This window comes from Agelaius phoeniceus, chromosome 2, assembly GCF_051311805.1.
Source record: "Agelaius phoeniceus isolate bAgePho1 chromosome 2, bAgePho1.hap1, whole genome shotgun sequence".
NCBI lineage: Eukaryota > Metazoa > Chordata > Aves > Passeriformes > Icteridae > Agelaius > Agelaius phoeniceus.
Window position 1 is genome coordinate 75,329,085 of NC_135266.1, and position 24,637 is coordinate 75,353,721.

The 24,637-nt window shown below is 36.1% G+C and overlaps 1 protein-coding gene across 3 annotated transcripts in view; it reads left to right on the forward strand.

The window, feature by feature from the left end:
• The window catches only part of CWF19L2 (CWF19 like cell cycle control factor 2), a 63,164-nt gene that overhangs the window by 14,361 nt on the left and 24,166 nt on the right, over positions 1-24,637 (forward strand). For all 3 annotated transcript variants that reach the window (XM_077173937.1, XM_054628004.2, XM_077173938.1), the window contains exons 4-11: positions 64-171; positions 1,578-1,697; positions 2,814-2,907; positions 4,094-4,209; positions 4,498-5,228; positions 8,956-9,049; positions 11,910-11,999; positions 24,009-24,134. In XM_077173937.1, coding sequence (XP_077030052.1) covers positions 64-171; positions 1,578-1,697; positions 2,814-2,907; positions 4,094-4,209; positions 4,498-5,228; positions 8,956-9,049; positions 11,910-11,999; positions 24,009-24,134 — 1,479 coding nt within the window. The remainder of the gene's footprint in view (positions 1-63; positions 172-1,577; positions 1,698-2,813; positions 2,908-4,093; positions 4,210-4,497; positions 5,229-8,955; positions 9,050-11,909; positions 12,000-24,008; positions 24,135-24,637) is intronic.

A 24,637-nucleotide genomic window follows, 5' to 3' on the forward strand; every position in this document is an offset into this window, starting at 1 on the left:
GTTATCAAGTAGTGTGTTAAGGTAGGTATTATTTTTATTCTTTACATTAAACTCTCTTTTTAGGATTCTTCCGTTGAATGGGTTGAGTCAAATGTGTCACAGTCAGATGACACAGAAGAGGCTTGGAAGGTCAACAAGCAGCAAGATACTGCAAAAGAACCTTCCCTGCAGGTGGGCAGGCTCACAGCTACTCCAGAGATAAATTCAGCTTGTGAAACATGCTTAGGTTTCTTCGGAGCTCTTTTGCAGAGCGTTGAGCAAAACCTGTTTTACAGACAAATGTCTTTGTTTAGCTGGGTGATGCTACTTTTCATTGATTAGAAGACTTCTCTACCTAATAGTTCTGAGTGTTTAATAAGACACTACTCTTAATGTTGCCCAGCACCAACTCCTATCAGGTTTTGAGGCTCTTACAAGTTACTTTGATTTTCTTGAAGACATCATCTTAAAGGTCTTAACTAGACATGTTACTTTTTACTTCACAATTTTGGTGGCTGTTCTACAATTGAATGAATTGGCAGCTGGCCCTAGGTGACCCTCCTTGAGTGGGGGTTTGGAGCAGATGACCACCAGAGGTCCCGTGGACATCCGCATTTGTTGATGCACATTGCTTGCTGATGTGGACATAGATATTATGGAATCACTTGGAGATAGATAATTTCTCAGTTCCTTCTCTTTCTTGAAAGAGATCTGAGAAATGGGATGTTATGTTTCACCTCTGAAATTCTCTGGCATGTTGTCTAACATAATTTTTAAATAAGAGACAAAGTGACATATGGCATCTGTTCAGATTGACAACTGAGTCTTGAACTCTGTTGAAGATAGGAAGATTCTTCTGCAAGGCCATGTTTCAAAATAGATGTAATCTGGTCATTTTGGTTGCTACACTAGAATTACAGAATTGCCCGAAATACTTGCCTTTATAGAGTAATTGCTTACAATGTATATGTCACTGCTTGCTTTTGAGGCTTCAGGTTTTAACCTGTATAAAGGTAGTGGATATATCTAGGCTTTTAATATGGTGCTTTTCTTTAGTCTAGTCCTCATTTTTAAAATCTCTTTGATCTGGCTTAGGTTCTGTAAATGCAGTTTTCTAGCTGTTATCATGGGTACAGTTCACAGAATTTAGATGTATAACTGTTAAGTTTGAGGGTGCAGTTAGTGCCTTGATATCTGAGGTGTGAACTATGCTCAGATAATGATTGCAGATTTTGTATACACTAGAAGAGATGTAAGAGATCATGAGATTAGAGTTAGCTAAATGAGATGTACAGTATTTGTTTATTCTAATGATTAGCAGACTAAAAATATTCATGTTTACTAATGTCTTAAATGCCATTGTAAATATGTATTTCATATTACAGGGAGACATGAAATTTGTTTAAGTATTAAAAAATTTGAAGATTAGAATTCTTAAAATCATATTTGCTTTTCATTGAAGTATTTAATATGTGTTTGTAGAACCTATACTGTTTATTGTCAGCAACATTTGTGAATAGTTGCACTGCTTTGGTTTGGCACATAAGCCATGTTTTTGTTGGAATTATGAACACTGATTCTTTGTGTTTATTTTAAAGAGAGAAGAATGGATGAATTTAAACTTCATGTCATTGAAAACAACATCAGTAGCAGCTGTCAAAGGTGAAAGACACAAAGAAAAAGTATTGGAACGGCAGAAAGCTCAAGAACTTGAGCAGGTAGGAGGAATTAATATCTTAATCTTTTTCTGCCTTTTACTAAATTTTGTGTGATGAATAAAGTAATGAATTGGTTCAAATATGTAAGTATTATTATTAAAACTAATGCCTGATGTGATAATGATCTTAATTAAATTGGTCTGTTTGGATGGAAGGCTTCATATATCAGGCTTGTGGAGAAAAGCCTTTTAACTTCTAGGTAAGGAGAAAGCTACTTTTGTTAGTACTAAGTTCTGTTAGTAACAATGACAGGCTGTTGGTCTGGCCTTCTCCATGGTGTGTGAAAGGGGAACCATTGTTTAGTGTTGTAAAAGCTTATTTAAGTTACTGTATTTAAGTGTAGGGTACAGAAGCTTGTTTTCTCCTAAAGAAAGAACTCGGAGCAGTTGTTGTGCCTTTCATGTCTCAGTTGTTGGTGAACACGTGGGTGATTCAGGGTCTGGCTGGAGAAAGGGCTGCTGTCATTGAATTAACTCTTTTTACATACAGTTGATGGCTCCTTCATTTGTTCATTTACCTTGTTAAATGCTATGTAGTCTGATCTGAAAACATAGTGACGCATCACTAGCTAATATTTCTTTGTCCTCACGTCTCACAGCAGGCTCTTTCTTGCCATTAGGTTTCCCAGTTAGCTGTGTTGTGCTTGGGAACCAGACTGACCTGGATCACTGTTTTTGTGTAGTATGCAGTGCCTTGGTTATTGTCTGTGGACAAGGGATGAATATTTTAAAATTTTTTTTCTCTACAATTTTTTTCCTGAACACTATTTCAGGAGGACCATTTAATGTGGACATCTTAAATCACCAGAATGTCAGCATGTATTATATGGTTAATGACAATTTATATGTATTCTTAGTCTTAGAAAAGAATGATTTTTATAGACTCTCCCACCCAACTACTTGCTGTCCACATAGGTTTATACTCCTCTGTTTTCTGTGCCTGAGTGTCTGCTTTTTCTTTGGTACACAAAACAATGTGTACAACAGATGCTTAGACCATGAAAGTGGTGATGGTGGTGAATTGTGTGACTTCACATACAAGTCTCTCAAAATGTATAGATCTTCTATAAAATACAAACCATATGCTATGCAAACATTTAAATTATTTCTGTTTTAGGCCGTGTTGTCTGAGAGAGAACTCAATCCCTATTGGAAAGATGGTGGTACAGGTTTGCCACCAGAGAAGGATGAAGAGGCTTCAGTTAAGAAAGGTAAAGAGCAACTTTCAGTAATAATCTTAAATTTCTGTCTCCAGTTTCTGGACTGTGTGTTGCTAACAAATTACTCCTAATGTTGTTACTCCTGTTGTAACAGGATTATTAATAATATATATTATTAATAATATAGGTAATAAAGTAAAATTTGGATGAAAATTCCATAGTGAATATTGGTTAGTATCATAGTATATGTGTTTTGCAGAATCACTGGGTTTTTATCTTGAGTGGTTTGACCTTCAATATCCTTACCAAATTCTCCATTTTGAAGTAATTAAAGAAAAGTATGATTTAACCAAGACAAGATAAATTGTTGTCAACTCATTTGGTTCCTTTCATACCATTGCACAAATTACAGTTTTAAAGAATTCACCCACAGAAGTCTGAGTCACATCAAAATGAAGTACATTACAGTTGCAGTTGGTGAAAAATAGCATTTCTGTAGTCTTTTCACTTTTTTCCTTACCCCAGGGCTATCCTGCTCATTTTCAGCAAACACAGTAACAAAAACCTTTTTCATAATGTCATGAAACATTTATTATGTGGTGAGAATGATCCTTGTATTCTATCAACAGAGAAGAGTGGGGTCTGCTTTTTGAGACCCCTTCCCTGTGAACCATTAGCATGAAGCTAATAGTTTCTGGGACAGAAACTTCCAGGTTTGTCCCAGAAACCATTAGCTTCATGCCCACTTTTAGGAGTCACAGAGATCAGAGATCTGTAAGAGTTGGCAGGCATCAGTGAGTGTGTGTTTAGAATGTCAAGACCACTGCTAGCTTCTCACATGGGAAGCAGTGGGTTACTCATTCAATTTTTGAGAAAAGGAATTCACTTGTTTGTAAGGGGTATGCCCAAGAATGGATACAGGATGTGGGAGTGACAGGAAGGTTCTTTAATGTCATAAAGAAACTCTGCAGCTTCTCATATGTCACTCCTGTATTGGAAACTGCTTGTTATAAACTAGAGAAACTTAAACTAAATGAGTGGTATTGCTGAGGTATAACCAGCATTAACTTATGAAAATATGTAATTGTATTTGTATATGAATTCTGTTTTTCTTTTGAACTCCTTCAATTTTTACAATAAGTTTAGGTGAAGCTGTAATGCCACATACAGAATAAGGTCAAATAGGAATAATTACTAGAGATGTTAAACTACAACCTCTTGTTGTTTTCTACTTTAGTTACAGTGGTAGAAGATGCTGGATTAAGTTGGCTGCGAAAATCATACCAAAGGATGAAGGAGCAGGCTGAGAGAGAGAAGCGAAATTTTGACGAAATTGTAGCAGAGAGATATGGGGTAAGGATCTTCAGTTAAATTTTCTTCATATTAATAGATGCTTGGAAAAGATTACTTTCATATGAAGGCACAAGTACTTAATGTATAAAGTAAAACATGTGAAAAGAAGCAAGAAAAACCAGCCCCTGAAGCTTCTCTCAGTTGATAAAGGAGTTAGAGCTACCAAGCCTTTTATATATTTTTCTTGTTAAATGTTTTTAATATATGGGATCTTATAGCAAATTTGAAATACTTACACAATATCCCATTGCCTTAAAAGTGGTATGACTTTTTTGTTTTTTCTTTTAGTCGGTGGAGGTATTTCAATCACGATTAGAAGAAGCTGAAAAAGCTGCATCCAAAAAGGAAAATTATCATAGAAGTGGAAGATGGAAGAAGACTGACTATTCAGAAAGTGAGAAAGAGAAGAAAGAAAAGAAAGAACAGCATATTGAAAAGATGACACGAGATGAAGATGATAGAGACAGGCACACGTCTGGGGGCTATTCCAGGGAGAAGTATGGCAAGGGGTGGGCAGAGGAAGACAGGGGTTACAGAAGAGATGTGTCAAGAGCAGACCAGGAATGTGGACACAGTAGCATGGACTCCGTACCAAGGGGCTACAGCTCCAAAGCAGACAAATACTCCAGTGACAAACGAAATCAGGAGAGGAGTTCATCTCTAAGCAACTTGAAACACAAATTTTTGAAGCCCTCTGAAGATGATTTAACATCTTATAGTGCATCCAGAGACTCCAAGTTAAAGCAGTTCTCTTCCAAGGAGGACTCAGCTCATAGCTCTTTGAGCAGCCGTTTCCAGAAACCTGGTGAGGATACTGCACTGTGGACCAAAACACACACAGAAGATAGCAATGAGAAATTAAAATCTGATCAAAAATCATCAGGTACTAGGGAACAAATTGATGGCAAAAGTTGGAAAAGAGCTCCAAGTGATGAAAAAGAGAAGTTACGACAGGAACACGCAAGTGATACCCCTGAGAAGAAACAGGTTTTATCTGACAGTAAAACATCATCCTCTAGGTATTTTATGAACATCTTTACTTGGTTTTTATTTGCTGTATTTTTCATGGTAAAATATAAGAAAAGCTCTGTCTCCTTTTTGACATGATAAGCACTAATTATATCAGATCTCTTTAGTTTCGAGGAGGGGTCTTAGCCTCCAGCTAAGGGCAGCTGGAAGAAGTAACTTCAGCAGAAGCAGTGAACATCCCCTACCTGATCTGTCTCCTCAGTGCATTTGAGAATTGCTAATGATAGGCTATTTTCTGCTTCTTTCTAATGTTATTCACACTGCGGTAAAATTGGCCTCTTAGGCAGAAAAACCTCCAAAGTATCCTAATGGTCATTGAATTTATAAAATACAACCTTGAAATGGTAGAAAATGCTGACTAAAAACTGAAATAATTAATACAGTAGGGATAGGTTTGCCACTTGTGAGATGAGCTCATATGCTAAAGTAGTAGCATATGAAAAATAGTAGAAGCTGTTTAATAGAAAGTGTGTTTTCTGTGGTGAAGGGGAAACATTAATAGGACTGGGAAAGGAAACACAAACTTGATAGGCAGCAGGAATTTAGTTTTCCATTACTTACTTTTGTGAAAGACAATGGAGAGTAGTAAGGAGAGATGGTCAGACGCAGAAGTTGTAGAGAACTAACCTTTTGCTCTGCTTATGGCCTCCTGTTCTCCAGGCCATGAGTATTAGCAGCTTGCTGGTTCTTCCAGTGATCTGACTAGTATGGTTGTTACTATGAATCTTTTCTTTCAGATTGTTCCAATGATTCACACGTGCATGCACGTGGATGAAAAGAGATCTATAGGGATAGAAGTGTATAAATGTATAAATATATATATATATATATGTGAATATATAAAAAATGCCTTTTAGGAGTTCCTCTTGAGTTCAGTGAAATACTTGAAGTGTATTGGGGTTCATCAACAAGCAGGAGTTGAGCCTCAAGGAGTGGAGGGTTTCAGCTTTCTATGACAGTGCTCTAATCTTTGCATGCGGGGGAGTTGGTGAGTTCTGAGAGGGGTCCCACTCAGTGCACTGCTGGCACTGTGGGCTAGGAGAGCTCAGGGGCCCTCACACAGCTCTGTTGTTAGGGGAGTCACAGTGTGCTGGGCTGCAGTCATCAGTAGATTTAAATCCTGGCCGCAGTCTGGCACAGTCACTGGAATTTTGAAAGTTCCAGTAGCAATGGTACAGTTCCACTCAGGCTGTGGTTCAGGTGAGTAATGATCAGAGGCTGCCAGGGGCTGACTGAGTGTTTCTGCCTTTGTTCCCCACTGTGGCAGGCACGAGGAGTTCTGGGTGCAGACAGTGTGCTCCTGCCTTAGCCTGGCAAGAGTTCCTGCTGCAGTCAAGGGATACTTCATTGCTCCTCAAAGGCCAAAGCATAATGGAAATTCCTGGGATTGCAGAATGGCCTGAGAAGGAGAGGGCTAGGCACAATGTGGAGGAAAATTCACCACCACATTGCTGTGGAAAAAATAAATTCCATCCCATCCAGCCAGACCTAGAAGAACATTGCCTGAGTATTGTTTTCTTCGAAGAAGCAGCTACTCTTTTCTGTCCTTTTTTTTTTTTTTCCTGTGGAAGAATGGTGATTCACTTTTTTTAGTTGCAGGTACAAAAACTACCTTTTTTTTAACTGCAACGTTTACTAAGTGCAATGGTAATTGTAATTGGACAAAGCTGCAAATTTTGGGAAATGAGATTGTGTGCGGAAGTGGTTTACTTGCTCAAGTTCAAAGAATTCAATTATTATGATAAAAAAGATAGTTCTTTTCCTCACAGAAGAGAACTAGATGTAGAAACTGTTCAGCTGATATTTTCTTTTGCATGTGTTTTCCGTTCTGGTGCTGTTAAACCCAATTGTCCATCTTCTTTGATATTTTAATTATATTTCTTAGCCAATGCAATTACTAAGCTTACTCATTAGTAAACTGGGGATTACTTAGGCCTGCAAAACCATATAGCCTCTGCTTATTGACATAAATTATTTCCAAGTTCTTCTGAGATGACTTCTTAACTCCTGAGACTCTGTGTGTTTTGAAATAGTAAATAACCTGTCCTCCTGTTTCCAGCAGTCAGAAGTATTTTTTTTGGTATTGTATTTCGTGGAAAATTCTGGCTTTTGGAACGTTTCAGGTTTGGATTTGTGCAGCAGATACCTGTTGAGAGTAATTTATAAGCTGCTGCTTTCTTTTTCTTCTTAAAGTTTCAAGACTTGTAATACATGCACTCTTTTGATAGTGTTGTCAGTCACAAAAAGCAAATCTTTGAGGTGAAGGCTTGAATTAATAGGTGTTGCTGGTTCAGTTCCTCATCTTTCATGCTGAAAGTATGGCTTTTAAATTTTATCTTTTCTAAAGCACAGAGGAAGTCTCTTCAGCCTATAAATCAAAGTGTTTTGGACAGTTATGACACAGGTTAATTAAAAGTGCTGATTGGATGTCCAAGGGATCTCCCCAGAGGAAAAGTCCATCAGCTAGTGTTTGCTGGAAGTCACACTTAATAATGTGACTGCTTCAGAGTTTAATTTGAGACAAGATAAAAAGCAAATCAAAGCAATGTCTCAAGTCTCAGAAAGTTCAGACAGTGATTCGAGCACTAGCACCATCAAAAAAAAGGAACCTTTTGTTTCCTTTTCTGACGTAGTCTGCCTTGCTTTGAAGGATACAGCTTAAGGAACAGTGGGAACTTAATCTTTGCATGTTTTGTTTCTGGTGAAATTAAAGTAAATTCTGCTGAATTTTGGGGGTTTGGATTGGGCATCTTGAAAATGAAGAAAAGCAACTCTAGTAATTTTCTCAGGACTGGAGAGATCTGGTGCCTAAAGAGAATACCATCTTCAAAGATTTCCCCTTCTTCAACTCCTACAGGGTTTAGCCATATCAGTTAGTGAGAGAGAATTCTGTCTCTAACAGCAGGAACCACTATCATAACTGTACTCTCATGTATCTTTTGTGTTAGGTATTTTACTTTTAGAGTGAATTGGTTTTAGTCTTTCCTAGCATCAGAGAACAAGAGCCAAACTTCCTTGATGCTTCTTTGCAGTATTTTTTGGAATCTGTACTTAATAAATATGATAAAAATAATAAGTCGTATAAAAATAAAAAGTCGTATGCTAAGTTTTTAGTACCAGCTGTGGCTTCTCTAGAGGGACTTCATATTTTTAAAAGGTACCTGTTAATTTTCTATGGAAACTCTTCTGTATCAGCCATAAAATATTCAGATGCAAAGATTGTACTGTGAGCAGATAAATATGGGAAAATAAATAATCTTCAAGAGGTGGAAGGCCATTTGACAAGCATAATAACTCAGAAATGGGTGATTTTGCAGAAGCTGAGAAGTAAAAGCATGGCCAAAGCTGGAAAGAAGAATTAGAGTAGTTGAAAATAACACTTTCTTCTCTCTCTTTCCTTTGTTTTTTCTTCCTTCTTATACCTGCTCCTGACTCTTGACTGTTTTTTCATGCTGGGAGAATGTTCACAGATAGTGCTTTTCATTTGAGTTGTTCTCAAAAGTTAGAGGAAACAAACCTCATAAAAATTTGATTCAAGGTCTTTGGTTTCAGAGTCCTTGGCAACTTCAGTCTGTAAATACATTTTTATAATACATCGTTTTCAATTATTTTGCCAGTAGACACATATGTACAAGTACAGTAGGCTTATCATACTGAATTACACAGGTGAATACTGCACTGTTTTTCTGTGGCTTTAGTGCAGCTGCTGTTTTACAGATCATCAAAGGATGAGCCGCCTCGGGTCCTTAGTGAAGAGGAGATGAACAGACTGGGAGCGAGGATTGTGAAAGCAGAGCTCATGGGAGACATGGTAATGGCTCTGAAAAACTGTCATGATTTACTGCAGTTTTTCTTCAAAGCTCACAGCAATTTAATTGTTAGGGTGTGTTTTTTAAAAAGGTATTGATTCAAACAAATAAAGACTTGCAAAATTTGGTAGGATTTGAAGGTACTGCTTTTACAGTAATTTCTGTTTTAAACGCAGTATAGAGGATTCAGGACCCCAGGCTTTTTAGGATAAGCAGCATATCTAAACCAGTTGTTCTCTGCCCTTTTTATAGTATTTATTCTCTTTTTATAAAAAAAGGAGCAGGTGAAAACTACAAAGCTCCCTGTCTTTGTTACGAGGTAAACAGTGTCTGGAGCTTTGCTTATTTCATCAGCTTTGCCACACGTAGGTGCTTGTGGTCCATAGCTCTGCTGTATAAGCAGGCTTATTAATTGTGATATGGAAATTGTAAAACTGGCTGCCATTGCAGCCAGCTCTGCACTGAGAACAGCTGTGGAATGCTTTGTGGTCCTGCTCTGATTCAGGTTGGTCTGTGGAGCTGGGAGAAACAGCTCTATATTTAACGTGTAAACATTTTATTGCAGCCAGCTACCTGAAGGAACAAGATTTTCACTCTTCAGCAACACAAAATTTGGAGGTTTATGTATTTTATTTATTACATTAAACATGGCTATAATGAGTTAATTCCTTTCAGTAGTACTGTCTGGAAGCTTCAGTTATAACAAGGTCAGAGTCTGTTAGTTTTTAAGCTGTGTTTTTCAAGTGCTTGGCTCTGAATAGCTGCTCTTAAGGAACTATTTTCATATTTTTTAGAAGCAAATGCTATCACTGTGGGCTTTTGTATTTATTTTTTAAGATTAATTTTTACTGCACCTGTTTAGTTTGCCTCTTGTGACATAATATTTGCACCAAAATCTGCATCTTTAAGAAATAATAAATAAGTATTTATTTATAGTAATATATAAAACATGCTAAGTCTCCAAGTGGTAATTTAATATTTCTCAAGAGCTATCGATTCTTTGATTTGTGGAAAGTTTTAGTATGTTTTGTCATTATTGCTGGATTAGGACATGGTGTTAATCTTTGTTAAAGCCCCTATCAGATAATTCAAATTTTGTTAGGAGAAAGTGTCCATTTTACAAATATTTTCTTTTCCAACCAATTTTATGTTATGAATTCTTTTCTCACAGGCTTTAGACATAGATGTGGGTATGTAGCTTTAAACATTTGAACAGCTATACCTTATCTAGAAATCGTGTCCATTTTAAATGTTATTATCCTCAAAGGTGAATTAAAAGTTACTTGAAGCAATGTATTTCCTACTAAGGTACAGTGTTAATGATTTAAATAGATGTGTTCATATGTTAATATCTAGATTTCTTAGTTAATACTAAAAAACATACACTAGTGAGGAAAAACTATGTTTATGAAAGTAATTATGATAGGTTTGTGAGGGACTGGTGTCTACCATACACTATCTATACACTATCTATAAGCTGTCTATAAGCCATCTATACACTAATTGCTAAAGTACTGTGGAGGGGAAGGTTTTCCAAAGACTGATGGAAAGCAGCAAAAATTTGTAAACTTTTTTCTGATACTGTTCAGTTTCAGTAGCATTGCCTAAACAAAACTTTGGGCACAAATCTGTCTTTTTCTTTTCAACCTGATGGGAACTGAATGCAAGTGATTTGATGAAAAATATACACGTATTCTATGGGGACAGTGTAATTCATTTAATATTGGATCGTTTTGTTTTATTTTGACCCAAATCATGTGGCAGAAACTAGTACTACAATTTATTATTATTTTTATCGATACATTTTTCTATATATGCACTCTGGATCAACCTAGTTTTTTTTTAAACCAAACAACAATAATTTAAATAATAAAATAGCTAATATAATGTATGGCATATATAATAGCCTTGTGGCATTTTAAATATTTTTCATGGTCTTTCTCTAATCAGATTGAAAATGCAGCTTGTTTAAGCAAGTTCATCCCCACACACCAGACTAGATGGTTATGTAACAGCATGTTCTGGTGGCTGGAGCTCGAGGTTGGCCATGTGGGCTAAATGAATTCTGAATCTATTTTTGTTACTGGTTTTCTGCCTGGTGTTGATCAAATGACTTAATTTTGGGTGGCAAGTATGGGCATGATTGTTGGAGTCCAGTCAGTGAAACTGACAGAGGGGTTAGAGTATAAATAGTTCTATTCTTTGCAGGTTGATAGGCTGCCAATTCCTAGCAGTCCAAGATATTCTGAAATACTTCTATTTAGTTAATAGTCAGATGGTTAAGGGAGCACAGGAGCATCAAAACCAATTTGCACAAGAGTGTAAACTGTTCTTATTTTCTACCTCTTGTACATTTCAATTCTCAAAATAAGGTCTGAAGTGCAGAAGTTGGACATGGAGTGTAAAGAGCTGTGAAACTTCATAGCAAAAATTTCTGAGAGCTATTTCCCTAGACCCATAGAGCTGATGTATGTGTGTAAAGGTGTGTATGTATGTGTACAAGAAAAAAAAAAGCATATGATGTGTTCAAGCTTCCTTATTCAGCTTCCTATACATAAAGTAATACCTATGCTTAATTATGCAAAGCATTTATTAGTAGAACTTAATAATGCTTAAGAATACATTTTCTGGTCTTTTTATGGCAATACTTGTTCCTATACTTCAGATGCCTCTATTCTGATCATTTTTTTCATGTTATATCCTATAAAGAGTTGTGTGAATTATATTGACTTTTTTTTACTATTTTGTGTTATTAGAGTTTAAAATGTTATATCAAAACACAAAAAAATGAAATGAATAGTTCATTTTGATAAAAAAATTTTAGATAGTTAAACTAATCAAATACTATCACTTTTGTTCAAGGATTTAGCTTCAGAACTTCAGGCAAAACTTGACAGTGCTCGCAAGTTGAGAGAGACTCAGGGACAGATTCCAGCAAAGGCTGGCAGAGAGGTAAGTGGGAAAATATTTTCTTTTCTTTGCATTAATGTTATATGTATGATACAGGTAGCAGCTGCATTAGAGAACATCAGATGTACTCAGAACATTAGAAAGTGTGACTGAGGTGAGTGACTGACCAAATTGAATTGTACATTTTGTTGGTAAACAAAACTTTGTCCATGGTACTTTAGCAAATTCAATGGTTTTTTTTCACTCATGATATTTCCTCAGCAAGGATACATGTCTTCCATTAAAAATGAAACTGATATGTGCTGGCTGTTACATGACTGCTATCTCTGAAGAAGCTGGCACTTCAAATGTTATTCCTTCTGAGGGGTGGTATTTAAGAAATGTAAGAAAGCTTCTTCTGTACCAACACTGATATAAGGAAACAGGGCTAATACCTTAAGTTATGAGTTATCTTTCCTCATGTTAGAGAAGAAACTTTCAGACAAAAACTCACGTTCTTGTATAATTTTACCCCAGTTCCACAGTAAAAACTCAGGTGCTAGTGAGTTGAGTTTTAAAAGCCACTTAATTTTTTTGTCCTAAGAAGCTTCATGTGAGACCTCATATACCAACTAGTATTTGTCCAGTCTTTAGAAGACAAATTAAACTGAATTACAATGTGTGGTCTCTGCCTGACTACCTTGTGATGATAGTATTCAGTTCTCTCACACCTGAATTCGCAACAATTCAAAATTACAAAAGCTCTGTGTAGGTAGATTCTGCTTCATTGCAGTGCAGTTCTTTGGCATGTTTTTCATATATGTAAAAAAAGCCCTAAATAAAGCAGACTGGAGTTGTGTAATTACACAGGAAAAAATCCATTCAGATTTTAAAATTGGGAAGTAAAGATCATGTTGTGGGTGAGCCTCACAAATGCTGGTGGACGTGTATTCCTTAGGTACTGAGTTATGGATAACAATTTTGGTCAGGTCTGGTTTTCAACCATATTTTGATTTTTATCTTAATTTTTAATTAGAGCATTTTTACGACTAACAGTCATTGCAAAAATACCAGATGTAAATATTTATGAGTATCCTTTGCCTGTGCCTCTTTCCCAGCTCCTTTTAGTCTGTATTAGGTGGTGTTTGAGTGTCAGAAGTCCATCAGAGCTTACAGTTGCTCTGTCCTAAGCCCTGTCTTTGTGATGGCAGGCTATTTTTACTGATTTTACAGCTTTGAATTGGTTTTGACTAGTGGGACACAAGCAGGATGTGTTTGGTGCTCCTGTGTACCAAGGGCCAGCTAAGTCACATTGTGTGTCATCAGCCCAGATGTTCAGAAACCATCCCATAGCACAAGGGAAGCTGCTTTGTGAAGGGGTGTTTGGCTCTCCATGACTCAGCCTTCCTGTGGCATAGATCACCCAAGTGCCAGCCTCAGCCATTTCACACAGGTGTACTCCAACTGAGGTACCTGAAGCAGTTGCCACAGAAATGGTTTTCCAAACAGATATCCTATTGATCCCAAAGCTTGATAGCTGTGCCTCCATTACCAGTAACAAACATGAAACATTTTGTTTCAGGCAGGTCTATCTCTGCTTCTGCAGAGCAGCATGGCCAGTGTCGTGCTGGGTGGTCCTGAAGTGTGTCTTTGCCTTATTTCAGTTTCTGTTGGGAAGCTGGGGAGATAAATCAGGAAGCAGTGATAAATCAGGAAGCAGTGAAGCCAATTTTGAATGCATCTCCCTAGGAAGGTTTTTTCTTAATTAATTGGACATGGATCAATTTCCCAATTCTGTTCCCTGTGTGACTGAGTGAAGACTTACACTAGTATAAGGGGGTGTATGAATGGCTGGGGTTTGTACAGAGGACAGGATCAATTCTTTTGAATTGATGTGGTGCTGCTTTATTCTGCCATAAAGTGATCAAGAAACTACAGACTGAAGGGACTATAAAGTGTTAGCTTAAATCCTATTTTAATTTTATATCATTTTATTTTGTTTATAACTGGGAGTAGAGGCAAATATAGCTTTTACAATGAGACTTAGTGACTAGTTTTGTAATTTTTTTGACTTAGACAAGAATTCTACCCCAGGCAATCTCAAAAATGTGGTTGTGAAGTACAGTTTTCAAAAACTGTTGTTTGGAGTTTAAAAACATTGTGTTTCTCAGCTGATATACTTCACTAAGTCTCAGCTTGGGTAGAACCCCTCTGTTGTTCCCTGCAGGCTGCCTTAAATATGTAACCCTATGAATTTTAGTATGAATACAGTTAAATTACTTGTTAATGGAATTTGGGGTCTTAATGGGTATTGTAGTTAAATGTTTGAGCCACATTTAGATTGTGCTTATTTTATCTTTAAGTTTGAGCAGGAGTCAACCTCCAGGGTCTATGGAAATCTAAAAACTTTTGATTTCATTTGGGATAGAATGAAATTATGCTTATTTTCAGATGCTTATTGTCTAATTTGTCATGGGCATTTTGAGAAAGCAAAGCTGCACTTTGAGTCCTGGTGAAACTCTGTAAAGAGAAGGCTGCTGTACCATAGGGTTTCTGAGTTGGGATAGATGATGAAAATGATACCTATTAAATGTAAGGAGACAGCAGAAAATTGTGGAGACTTCAGCATTTACAAAACAACTTCCATGTGTTCATAGTTTACCACTTAAATACAGTTTGTATTTCTGTTCTGAAAGTGCTACACAACCCTAGATTTTATTACATTGATTATGAGGATGTCACCTCTGCCATTGTCAGTACCAGTCACAACTGCTGTAATTTATACTTTTATTCAGTATTTTTATTTAACAAACTGTATCTGGAACAGTGGAACTCCTATGAGGCACATTATTTGCAGCGGGTTTTGCTACTACAAAAATTGGAATGTACAAATTTAAATGTGGAAGAGGCAGAATATAGAATATATCCTTTGCAAGGTACTTATCATGAGCATCTGGTCCAACAACATGGTGGTGGATGAATATAGTATAAGAGTATGCATCTTTTAAAAGTGTTTTCAATCCCAAATGAAGTATGGCTTAGAAGAAAAGCTTCTCAACCCTAAGCTTTTTTCTGTATTCCATAGAACATAATTAGTATGCAGGAAACAGAAAGTAGTTTCTGCTGAGCAAATGCTAGAGACAGTTATCAATAATGATGAATTGCATTTGAAAGACAAAAATCAATACAAAATTGAATGAAAGCTGGAAGGTGGTACTTTAGGCAGAATAACATGGTATAGTGCCACTGATTATTTAAAAGAAGAGAGTTCTGAAAAATAGAAACAGCTATAGGCTTTTCTGTTATGCATTTGAGAATATGTAGGGAAAATATGAATTATTTAATCACAGAAAATCTTCATTTGAATAACTGAATTTTCTGTGGAAGTCCTTCAGCCTTTGGTCTAGTATGAGTGTTTTTCTACTGAAGAGTATTCAGTGCTTCTGTGAAGCCTCTTGGGCATAGAAGACATCCGTAGAGTAAGACTTGAATTTTGGCAGGCACAGCATTTCACTTTACAGTGGCTGACATGGTGCTGCTTTAAAGGAGGAAACCTTTTCTAGGCTACCTGTTGCATCTGTGAGAGTAACTCCAGGAAATTGCTTGTACATATCAGGAGGAGAAGATTTGTAGTGCAAGGAAAAGTTAATTTGGTGGGTTTTATGGCATAAGTGGGACTCATCTTTTAATGAATATATTTCATAATATTAAGAACTCCATGTACTTCAAGCACTTCTGCTATTTCTATTTAATTATTCTTCTTGGGTATAAATAATAAGGTTGATTATGTTTCCAACACCTCCTGTCTGAACACAAATTTTGATGTATTGAAGTTCTGATGTTTAATTTGGATTCCTGAGATTTATTAGACTCCAGACTGAGGGAGAATTCTAGGGAAACTAGCTCACTATAAATAATATTTTTTAAAATTCTTTTTGAAGAACTAACACTGGTTTTTAGAAAAGAAACTGAATAAAACAGCTTGGCTTAAATCTCAAATCCTACTTGTCTGAAGGGGACCTACAGAGAAGCCAGAGAGGGACTCTTCATTAGGAGCTGTAGTGACAGGACAAGGAGTAATGGGTGCAAATTGAAAGAGGTAAAATTTGTGTTAGATATTAAAAAGAATTTTTTTACTGTGAGGGTGGTGAGGCACTGGAGCAGGCTGTCCAGTGAGGTTGTGGATGCCCCAGTCCTGGCAGTGTTCCAAGGCCAGGTTGGACAAGGCCTTGAGCAACATGAGCTAGTGGGAGGTCCTGTCTATGGCAGGGGGTGGGGACTAGATAATCTTTACTGTCCCTTCCAAACCCTTAATATTCTCTGATCCTATAAAATTGCATCCATTGCACCCCATTGTGTATAGTTCTGCCTTAGGAGAGACAGGATGGAACATGCTGGATCTTTAGCCAGAGAAATGATTTGCTGCACAGTTACTATCCTGAGACAAGTAAACCATGTGGCATTAGGAGTGAGTAGCTGAGAGGAATCAGATGTGGAACAAACCTGAAATAATTTTCCGTTGGTTTCAGTAATGATAATGGGGAAAACAAGAACGTATGTTTATTTTTCATATGTTTTCAAGATTGACCTATTCACAAATAGCTTAAAAATGGCAGTGATTCTTTGTAGAAAGAGACAGTTATCTCAAAGTCAGGTGGTATGTGTGGACATGTGTGTTTGTGTATATTTGTGTATACATGTAAAATTTAGATAGTGATTAGTACTTCAGAGTAGGAAGTGAAAGAAAGAAGGAAAGGAATGCTTCTGATATGTGGGGGTTTTTATTTAAAAAGAAACCAAGCCAATGCTAAACAAACACAAAGCAAAAGCCAAATCACCCTGAAAATTAATGTTCAAAATCGCAGGTGTACCAGGTTGTTAAATTTTAGGTTTGGGAATTGAGACTGTAAACACAGATATTTTTCTGCAATGAAAATATTTGGTTGTCAAAATTTTCCTATAATATGTTTTCATAACTTTCATTCCGACTTAACCAATGCAGAATCTAAATACAGCTGTAGGATAGACTTACCATATATAAAGAATACTTTAAAAATGATTTTAAATTGCTTGGCATAGAAGTATAGCTGAGACACTTGTGCAAAAACTGGAAGGCTGGGGATTAATGATCCTCACTAAATGCACAGTAAAAATCTGAGATTTTATTTGAAACTTCAGATGGTGGGGAGATAAAGCAACAGATGGCTCATGGCCTGTTTACTCTCAGATGTTTTCATCTCATCATCATTCCTGATTCCTGCTGTTCCATCACACTTGAATCTTGTCTGCAAGATGGCTGTGCCATTCTTTCTTCAGCAAAAGTTTGTGTTTCCCCCACAGACTTGAGTAGCTCTAAATGTAGCACAGAATAATGAAAGGGGTATGAGCTGCAGAGCAGCTTTCATGTCATTAGTGCATACTTTTAAAAATAATAAGTGTATGCTGTTAGTGATTAGTTTATTTCCTGAACATTCTTGTTGATGTCAGTAAGAGTGTATTGCACAATTATTTAAGACAAATACATACTAAGTCAAAGTGGTTTATCTTCCTGAATGTAATTCATAGGAATGTGGCTTTTACAATTAAAACATGTTGGAAAAATTGTATTAGTAAGTAAATGATGTAAAATATCATTTCAGAGCACCTAAAAAGTATAAAATGGAAGAATGGCAAAAACTTCTTAGAATTCAAACTGAGAATACAAAAGGTTCCAAATATGCTTTAACAGCAGAGAAAAAACCATATCCAAGTGCCACGCAGCACTTCTAACTGATGGTGCATTTTTTCTAGCTGTATTTTTCTCCCACATCATGTTAAATTCCTGCATATTTTTACTGCTGTATTTACCATTTCACTGTGTTAAATCAGTTGATAAGATGAAATAGAAATCTGTGGACTTAAGAACCAACATGCTTCAATAGTTCTCTTTTTTTATGGTTGTAGTATATATGTTTTGTGTCAGATGTTCTCACTGTAAAAACAAGCCATCTAGTCATTATAGTTTTTACAAATTTTCTTACATCTCATACCTACAGTGGCTCATTGATGTGGCTAAGTGACTAACCATTTCAAAATGTAGCTAACAATTTAGAGTATCAAACTGAATATTTAGAGCTTTGTTTAAGGTTATATTTTCAAGGCTATGTGGCTTCCTGAAATCCAGGATATTATTCTAAAATTAGACTTAATTGCTTTAGTTTTCTCCATTTCTAGGTGCATCAATGGACAGACACATTACAAGCTGCAGTAAGTTATATGTTACTAGTTGCAGTTTTACTTCCACAGGCTGGCAGTATGACTTAATGAATTTAATTCTAGATATGTGTGTGTGGCCATTCTACTCGAGATGATATTCTGATCACCCTGTCTTAAGGATGCTCTAAGAAAATAAATACTGAGCAGAAACAGAAGGATTTCTGCATGCAGGGCTAATGTCAGAGACATTAATTGTAAAAAGTAGATTAATGAAGATTAATAAACTGCTTATTCTGAGTAATAAACAGTTTAGCCAAAATAACCTTTTTGTAATATAAGGACAAAGAATTGCTGAATTTTAAGGGGCAACTGACTTTATATCAATAAGAACAAATGAAGTTTTTTACTTATTGTGTTAGTAACCAGTGTCACTCACTTACTAGCGGAAAAAAAGAATAGAAACCTAATCCTTTTCCATGGTTTGGAATTTTTGGATTTTTGTTTAGTCCAGTGTTTACACACAAACCAAGCACTACCTGATACAGATGCTCTTCTGTAGAATAGTTCACCTCTGTGTTGCAACCTGCAGCACAGATTTTCTAATGCTTCTCTTCACTGTTAAACACAAGGGCCTAATTATGGCAATGCAACTTTCTGATCTTGTGAAACCTTTTAAAAATCCCATTACTGTGTTAGCACCTTTTGAATGTGTAATAGTGACTCATTAATATATTTATGAAGTCTTTATTGAAATACTAAATTTTTAACCTAGTTTTTAGAAGTTTGCTTTTGCTTTCCTTCCTCATGCTGCTAATTCTCTTAGTCTTATCTTTTTTCTACTTTAAGAAACCCAGATCAAAGATGGGGTATATACGACATGTATATACATGGGGTATATACAACATGCATACAGTGGACTGCTGTCATAGGCCTCTGACCATTTTAATTTCATCTTCCTGTGAGATGCAAACCTTAGTCTTGCCATAGAGAGTGGTTAAACTACTGATTTTTATAAGCATTACATTGAAGGCTACAATGCCACTATTCACAGCAAATGTTAGAGCCTGAAGGGGAGCTTAGATGCTTTGAAACCTGTTATTTGGGGACTCCAGGTTGGGAATAAAATGAGTCCTAAATATGAGACATAGTGCCCTTAGGACTAGCCACTGAAGGAGGCAGATGCTCTTCCTACATGGGATTTACCCTTCCTTCTGGTGACTGGTGGTTGTGTGTGACTGCAAGCTGAGAGCCTAAGAGAAGGGTAACTGGAATGGGAGGAGAAGGAGCAAGGGAAGTGAGCAGGAGATGGTAGATGGGAGAAATAGCTGAGTCCAGCACTCTGAGAAGTGCTAGATATCTTTTGGACACTTACTGATACTATAACATAAGGCCAGACTTTTCCAGTAGGAGGACTAAGACAATATTCAAAGCATTTCCATTCACCAGAGATTGTAGGGGAAAGGAAACAGGTGGCATGCTTAATGCAGAATCTGATTTAACAAAGCTAGCATTTGGTTGTAGAGGCTAGTTCCTTGCTAAAGACTGTTCCTTTGTTATTCCTTTATTACACTGTGCTTGTACCACTTGAATGTAGCTCTCAGTAAACATGTGCAGAAAGCTTTCAAATCATGCAGCATCCAGCTTTTTGTTGGCTCAGTAATTAAAAATATATTTTTTAACTTTTTTTGTTCCCTACCCTAAAATACACTGACTATTAAAATATATTTTATTCCCTATAGCTATTAGCATTGAAAACTGAGTGGATCTTATCTCAGATGCTTGGCCTGACTACTTCATTTTTTCACCTCACTACTTCATTTGCTCCTCAAATTAAGCAGTGCACCTGATGTGGCAGAGGATTTCCACTTCCTCCTGCTGGATTATGGAATAGGGATAATCTCTGGAGAGTTCAAAATTCTTATTCAGATCGGTATCTTATTTATTTATGTATTTAATTCAAATATTTTATCTTTCAAAACCAGACTTGTCTGCTTGTTTTGTTCAGTTGAGTCTTAATTGCTGTATAGCAGTTTGTACATTTGGTGAGAACAACTGTGTACTTTGCATATTTAATTGGCCTGAAGTAAAAAGTCATGTTCCTTAATTAATAGCAACAAACAATTCCTCTCTCACTCTGGAAATAAACCCTATTTTTATTCATTTCAGACTGTAAACTATATTGTTTGTTTAGCAGACATCACAAGATTTAGGGATAGTGACTGAGCCTCTTCTCCAGTTTCAATTTTAACATTTAAGAATAGGTATATTAAAAGTATTTTAATATATGTTTTAAACTTATTGTTGTACTTAACAGAAATATTATTTATCTGATCATATTTATAGATGAGTATTTATTATATCACAGTGGCTACATTGTGTTACCATATACCATGTCATATAGTCATGGGAATACAGGTGTAAAGAAAATATCAATAGATAAAAAGAGAACATTAAGGAACTCTTGCAGTTAGATTGATATCCACACTCCTTTGAAAAAGTCTATTACTTCTGTGAGTGGTGGATTGTTCCTGCAAAGGCTCTTTCTCAGTATGGTGTAATTGTTCAAGTGTAGAGGAAGTCTAGTTTTTATTTTGCTTGTGTGAACTTGTCCATTACAAATTTGCATACATTGCCCCAGAATTCCCAGGATCAGCCTTTGTCACATTTTAAAGCTTTTTATTATATTGGGCGCTTTCCATTATTCTTGTACTAAGACCTGTTTAAGGGATACAGTATATGCTGAAGGATGTGGACATTATGTGTTAGAATTCTTTTTTGGAAGCTCTAGTGAAAATCATTACTTCATGGCAGCTTACTAAAAAAACTCCTTTTATTGATATATCAGTTTAAAGATGATTTCTAAAGTTCTAGGTTTTTTTTTTCTTTTTAATTTCAAAAAGTGCTGTTGAATAAAATACAATTAATTAATATATTATTCAAATGTCACCTTCTGATAATGCTGTAACCACTTGAGCATCTTTTTCTACCAGAAAGCTTTTTGTTTCTGATGTGTTTAGAAATAGCTTTACTAATTATTGTTAGTAATACTGATTCTACTAAAAATCCATTTTTTGTGTGAATAGAATTAACTTTCTGTTATGCTATATTTTTAAGTCAGTTCTATTTAGATAGGGTTTTGAATTTTGAAGGATGTTTTTACCTCTAATAACATCTTTAATCTTCTGAATAATCATGTTTGGCTTGCATCCATTAAATTCATTTTGGTTCCTAGTATGCATTTGCTGTTAGTCTCTAACATGACTTCACATTGGTCTTCATACTGTCCATAATTATTTTATCCTTTTATCTGCTTCCTTTAATCTCTCTTTGAAGGACCACTTTGATTTCTTTGTACTTTGTATTCTAAAGGTAAAAATTACTATAATTTTTTGCCTTTTTTTTCCCCTCTGGAATATTGAATCTAAATACATTATAGTCGGTATTACATGCTTTGTGTCAGGACTCAGGACTCTTGGAAATTAGGGAGAAAAAACCTCAAAGCCTCATAAAGCAGACAAAACCTTGCCAGCTGTAGGGTTCTGACCCAAAGAATTCAGTATGTATTATATCTATTGCTCCCCTCTCCATTCCCTGTCCCTGTCCTAACTCATTCCATGGTTCAGATCCAGAAGATTCTCTTCTGCTGCTTGTGTGTTAATGTGTAAGCATGCAGAAATGGGAAGAAAAGAGAAAGTGCAAATGTTGCTTGGATCTAACATTTTAGAGCCCTTCTTCAAAGACAAAGAAGTCTGACACAAAGAACACCTTGTGAATTCCATCAGCTTTTGGGAAAATAACAGCCTGCACATCAATGACATCCTTTTTGAAATGTCTGTATCAAGAATTTTAGTGAAGACAAATTTGGGGATGCCTGTCTTTAAAAGGAATTAAGTGTTTGTAAATTGGTATAAGAATCTGGTATTTACTGTTCTTTGCAGTTGTTGAAGCACTGCTGTTGTAATGATTGTTGGTTTTAGTGATTTGTGTTCTTTAAAAGTCGTGTATACAGTGAGGTTAAAGTTTAGAGACTGGGAATGGAAAAGTTCGTCCTTTTCTTGTCTCAGTAAAACAAAGGTGTGGGGAAGGAGAGACCTGAAGTTAGCATCCTTTTGGAGACACTATGTGGGCAGCAGGTAAAAGGAGCTGAATGACTGGAAAGATGCTCCTGGCAGAGGATTTCACATGAACAGGACCCTTCAGAAGTGGCTACTTGGTAGATTATTCACTGAAAGCTGTAAAGGGTCTGCTATGTGAATTTGATTAGTCCTCTTGGGAGAGCTCTGTATCCCTGCTTGGCCATGTGGGTATGGTGAGTTTTTCCTCTACAAAGGTCTGTGCAATTACAGGCTAATTAGCAATGCTCTGGATTTTTGAGATTTCACTGCAATATCTATGCTTATGTGTTCAACCTCCAAACTTGTAAAGTCACCCAAGTTTTAAAGGAATTGTGGCATTGGAGAAGTTTGCTGTGATACATTCTTATTGATGTTAACTTCGTCTTTGCTTTCTGTATCTGCTGTGAATAAGGTTTTATGGCATGGTAAAACCTGGTCCCCCCAGTCTGGCTGTTTGTGTCTCAGTCAGCTGTGACCTTTTTATCACATGACATGTGTGGGGTGAATGCACACAGCCTTTTTCTCCCATTGGAATGAACTACCTTTTCTCCCCCAAAAAAATAAAAATAGGGACAAAAGCCCTTACATTGTGAAAAAGGAATACTTGAGGTACAGATTACACACAAATAACATATATCTGGCTGATTCTGGAAATAAGTCATGTTGTATTCTCTGAAAATATCAGTATTGTTATTGGAGCCAAAGTTGTGCTGGACACCCTGGTTTGCTTTGCAAAATGAGATTTGCCTTTGGTGTTACAGAAGAGAGAGGTCTGGCTTACCCAGGCATGTTTTTGGTCCATAACTTCTACCTTCATATGTCTTTCCTTGGAAAAATGTAATTAAGCTGTTGAAGTATACTTCAGTATCTACAGATTTTCCAGACTTTATTTGGGTTTCTGGGACAAGCTTTCCTTAGGTAAGGATGGCAGGTGGAAAGCAGTTTGGTAGAAAATAGCTTGAAATGGAGATTAATGAAGTTGTTTATAAGATTTGACAAAGGCTGTCCTAATACCATCTGATTAAGTAGTGGCCCCATTATGTGCTCTAATTTAATCAACTGATTTACCTAAACATATTTGGAATATAATTAGGAAGTTCACAGGACTTTTAATTATTTAAAAATTATTCTTAATATTTTAGAAAGCAAAATACTTACTTTTTGGTGAAGAATTTCTGCCTTTTTTTCCCTCTCTGTGTTTGTATATATATCTATCCCCTATATCTATATAGGGGCCCCCTATCAAGCGGGGGCCCTATAAAGAACCTTCCATGAAGACAGGTTCTATAACTTTTTGGGGAACAGAGCTGAGAGTGTTTATTCTTCACACTCCCAGTCTATAAAAGAAGTGGTCATGGGCTGTAGCTTTTTAGATGGTTTTCAGGAATACAGCATTATAATGATGGTGGTGTTTATTAATTCAGTATTATCTCTTTAACTCTTTCAGAAGCATTGTGTGTCTATCTGTGTGAAATAATACTTTATGTGAAAAAAGCAAGAATACAAACTTGGTTCTTTTGGAAAAAAAAGCTCTGCATTTAATTAATTGAATGTATTTTTAATACTTTTTTTCCTTTTTGACTGTGAAAAGAATACCTCACTAAGGTGAAACTGTCTACTTTGAATTATACTGAACACACAAAATGTAAAGAATCTGTTACTTAATCTTTAGGATTTTAAACACTTATTTCATGTGGATTAGGTATTTCTTTTGGCTTGTCTATACCATCTGTTTTAAAATATGTCTTAAAACCTGACACAGGCTTCAAGCCGTCAAGAAGATGAACAAGTGGTCCTTGTGAGAACAGATGGAAGTGGAAGGGCATGGCCTGTGATGGGAACAACAGAGCCACTGGAGCCAAAAGGAGGACGAAGAAAGCAGCAGATGGTAAGTTTTACAAATCTGAGTATTGAACTGCACCTCTTAACTGATTTTGTAGTTTTACTTTTAAAATGCCATAATTAATGAGTATCTTATCAGAATGTCAGTAGGTAGTTAAAATGTTCCTTTTGGAAGATGATTGTAATTAAGTATTAGAGTACGTATTTATTAAGCATATATTCAGTTTATTTTCAGATTGCATTTCCCAAGGGATCACTTTAGGACTTACTTAAATGCATGTTCAGGGAAAAGTTATCACAGTCTCTTTAGTTTATATTACATAAAGTTATGTAAATAACAAAGATTAGCAGAGCTGAATATTTCCAAATTAAGAAAGATTTTGCTGAGGTACTCAGGTCTCAGGGGTTAATTTCACTTTAGTTCTAACAAAAAATATGGCTACTGATGACAATAATAATTATGACCTAATCTTTGTAACAAAGTGCTTTGGGGAACAATAAGAAACTTGGAAGCTGGAGCAGTGTTTTATTCTTACGATAATTGCTTCC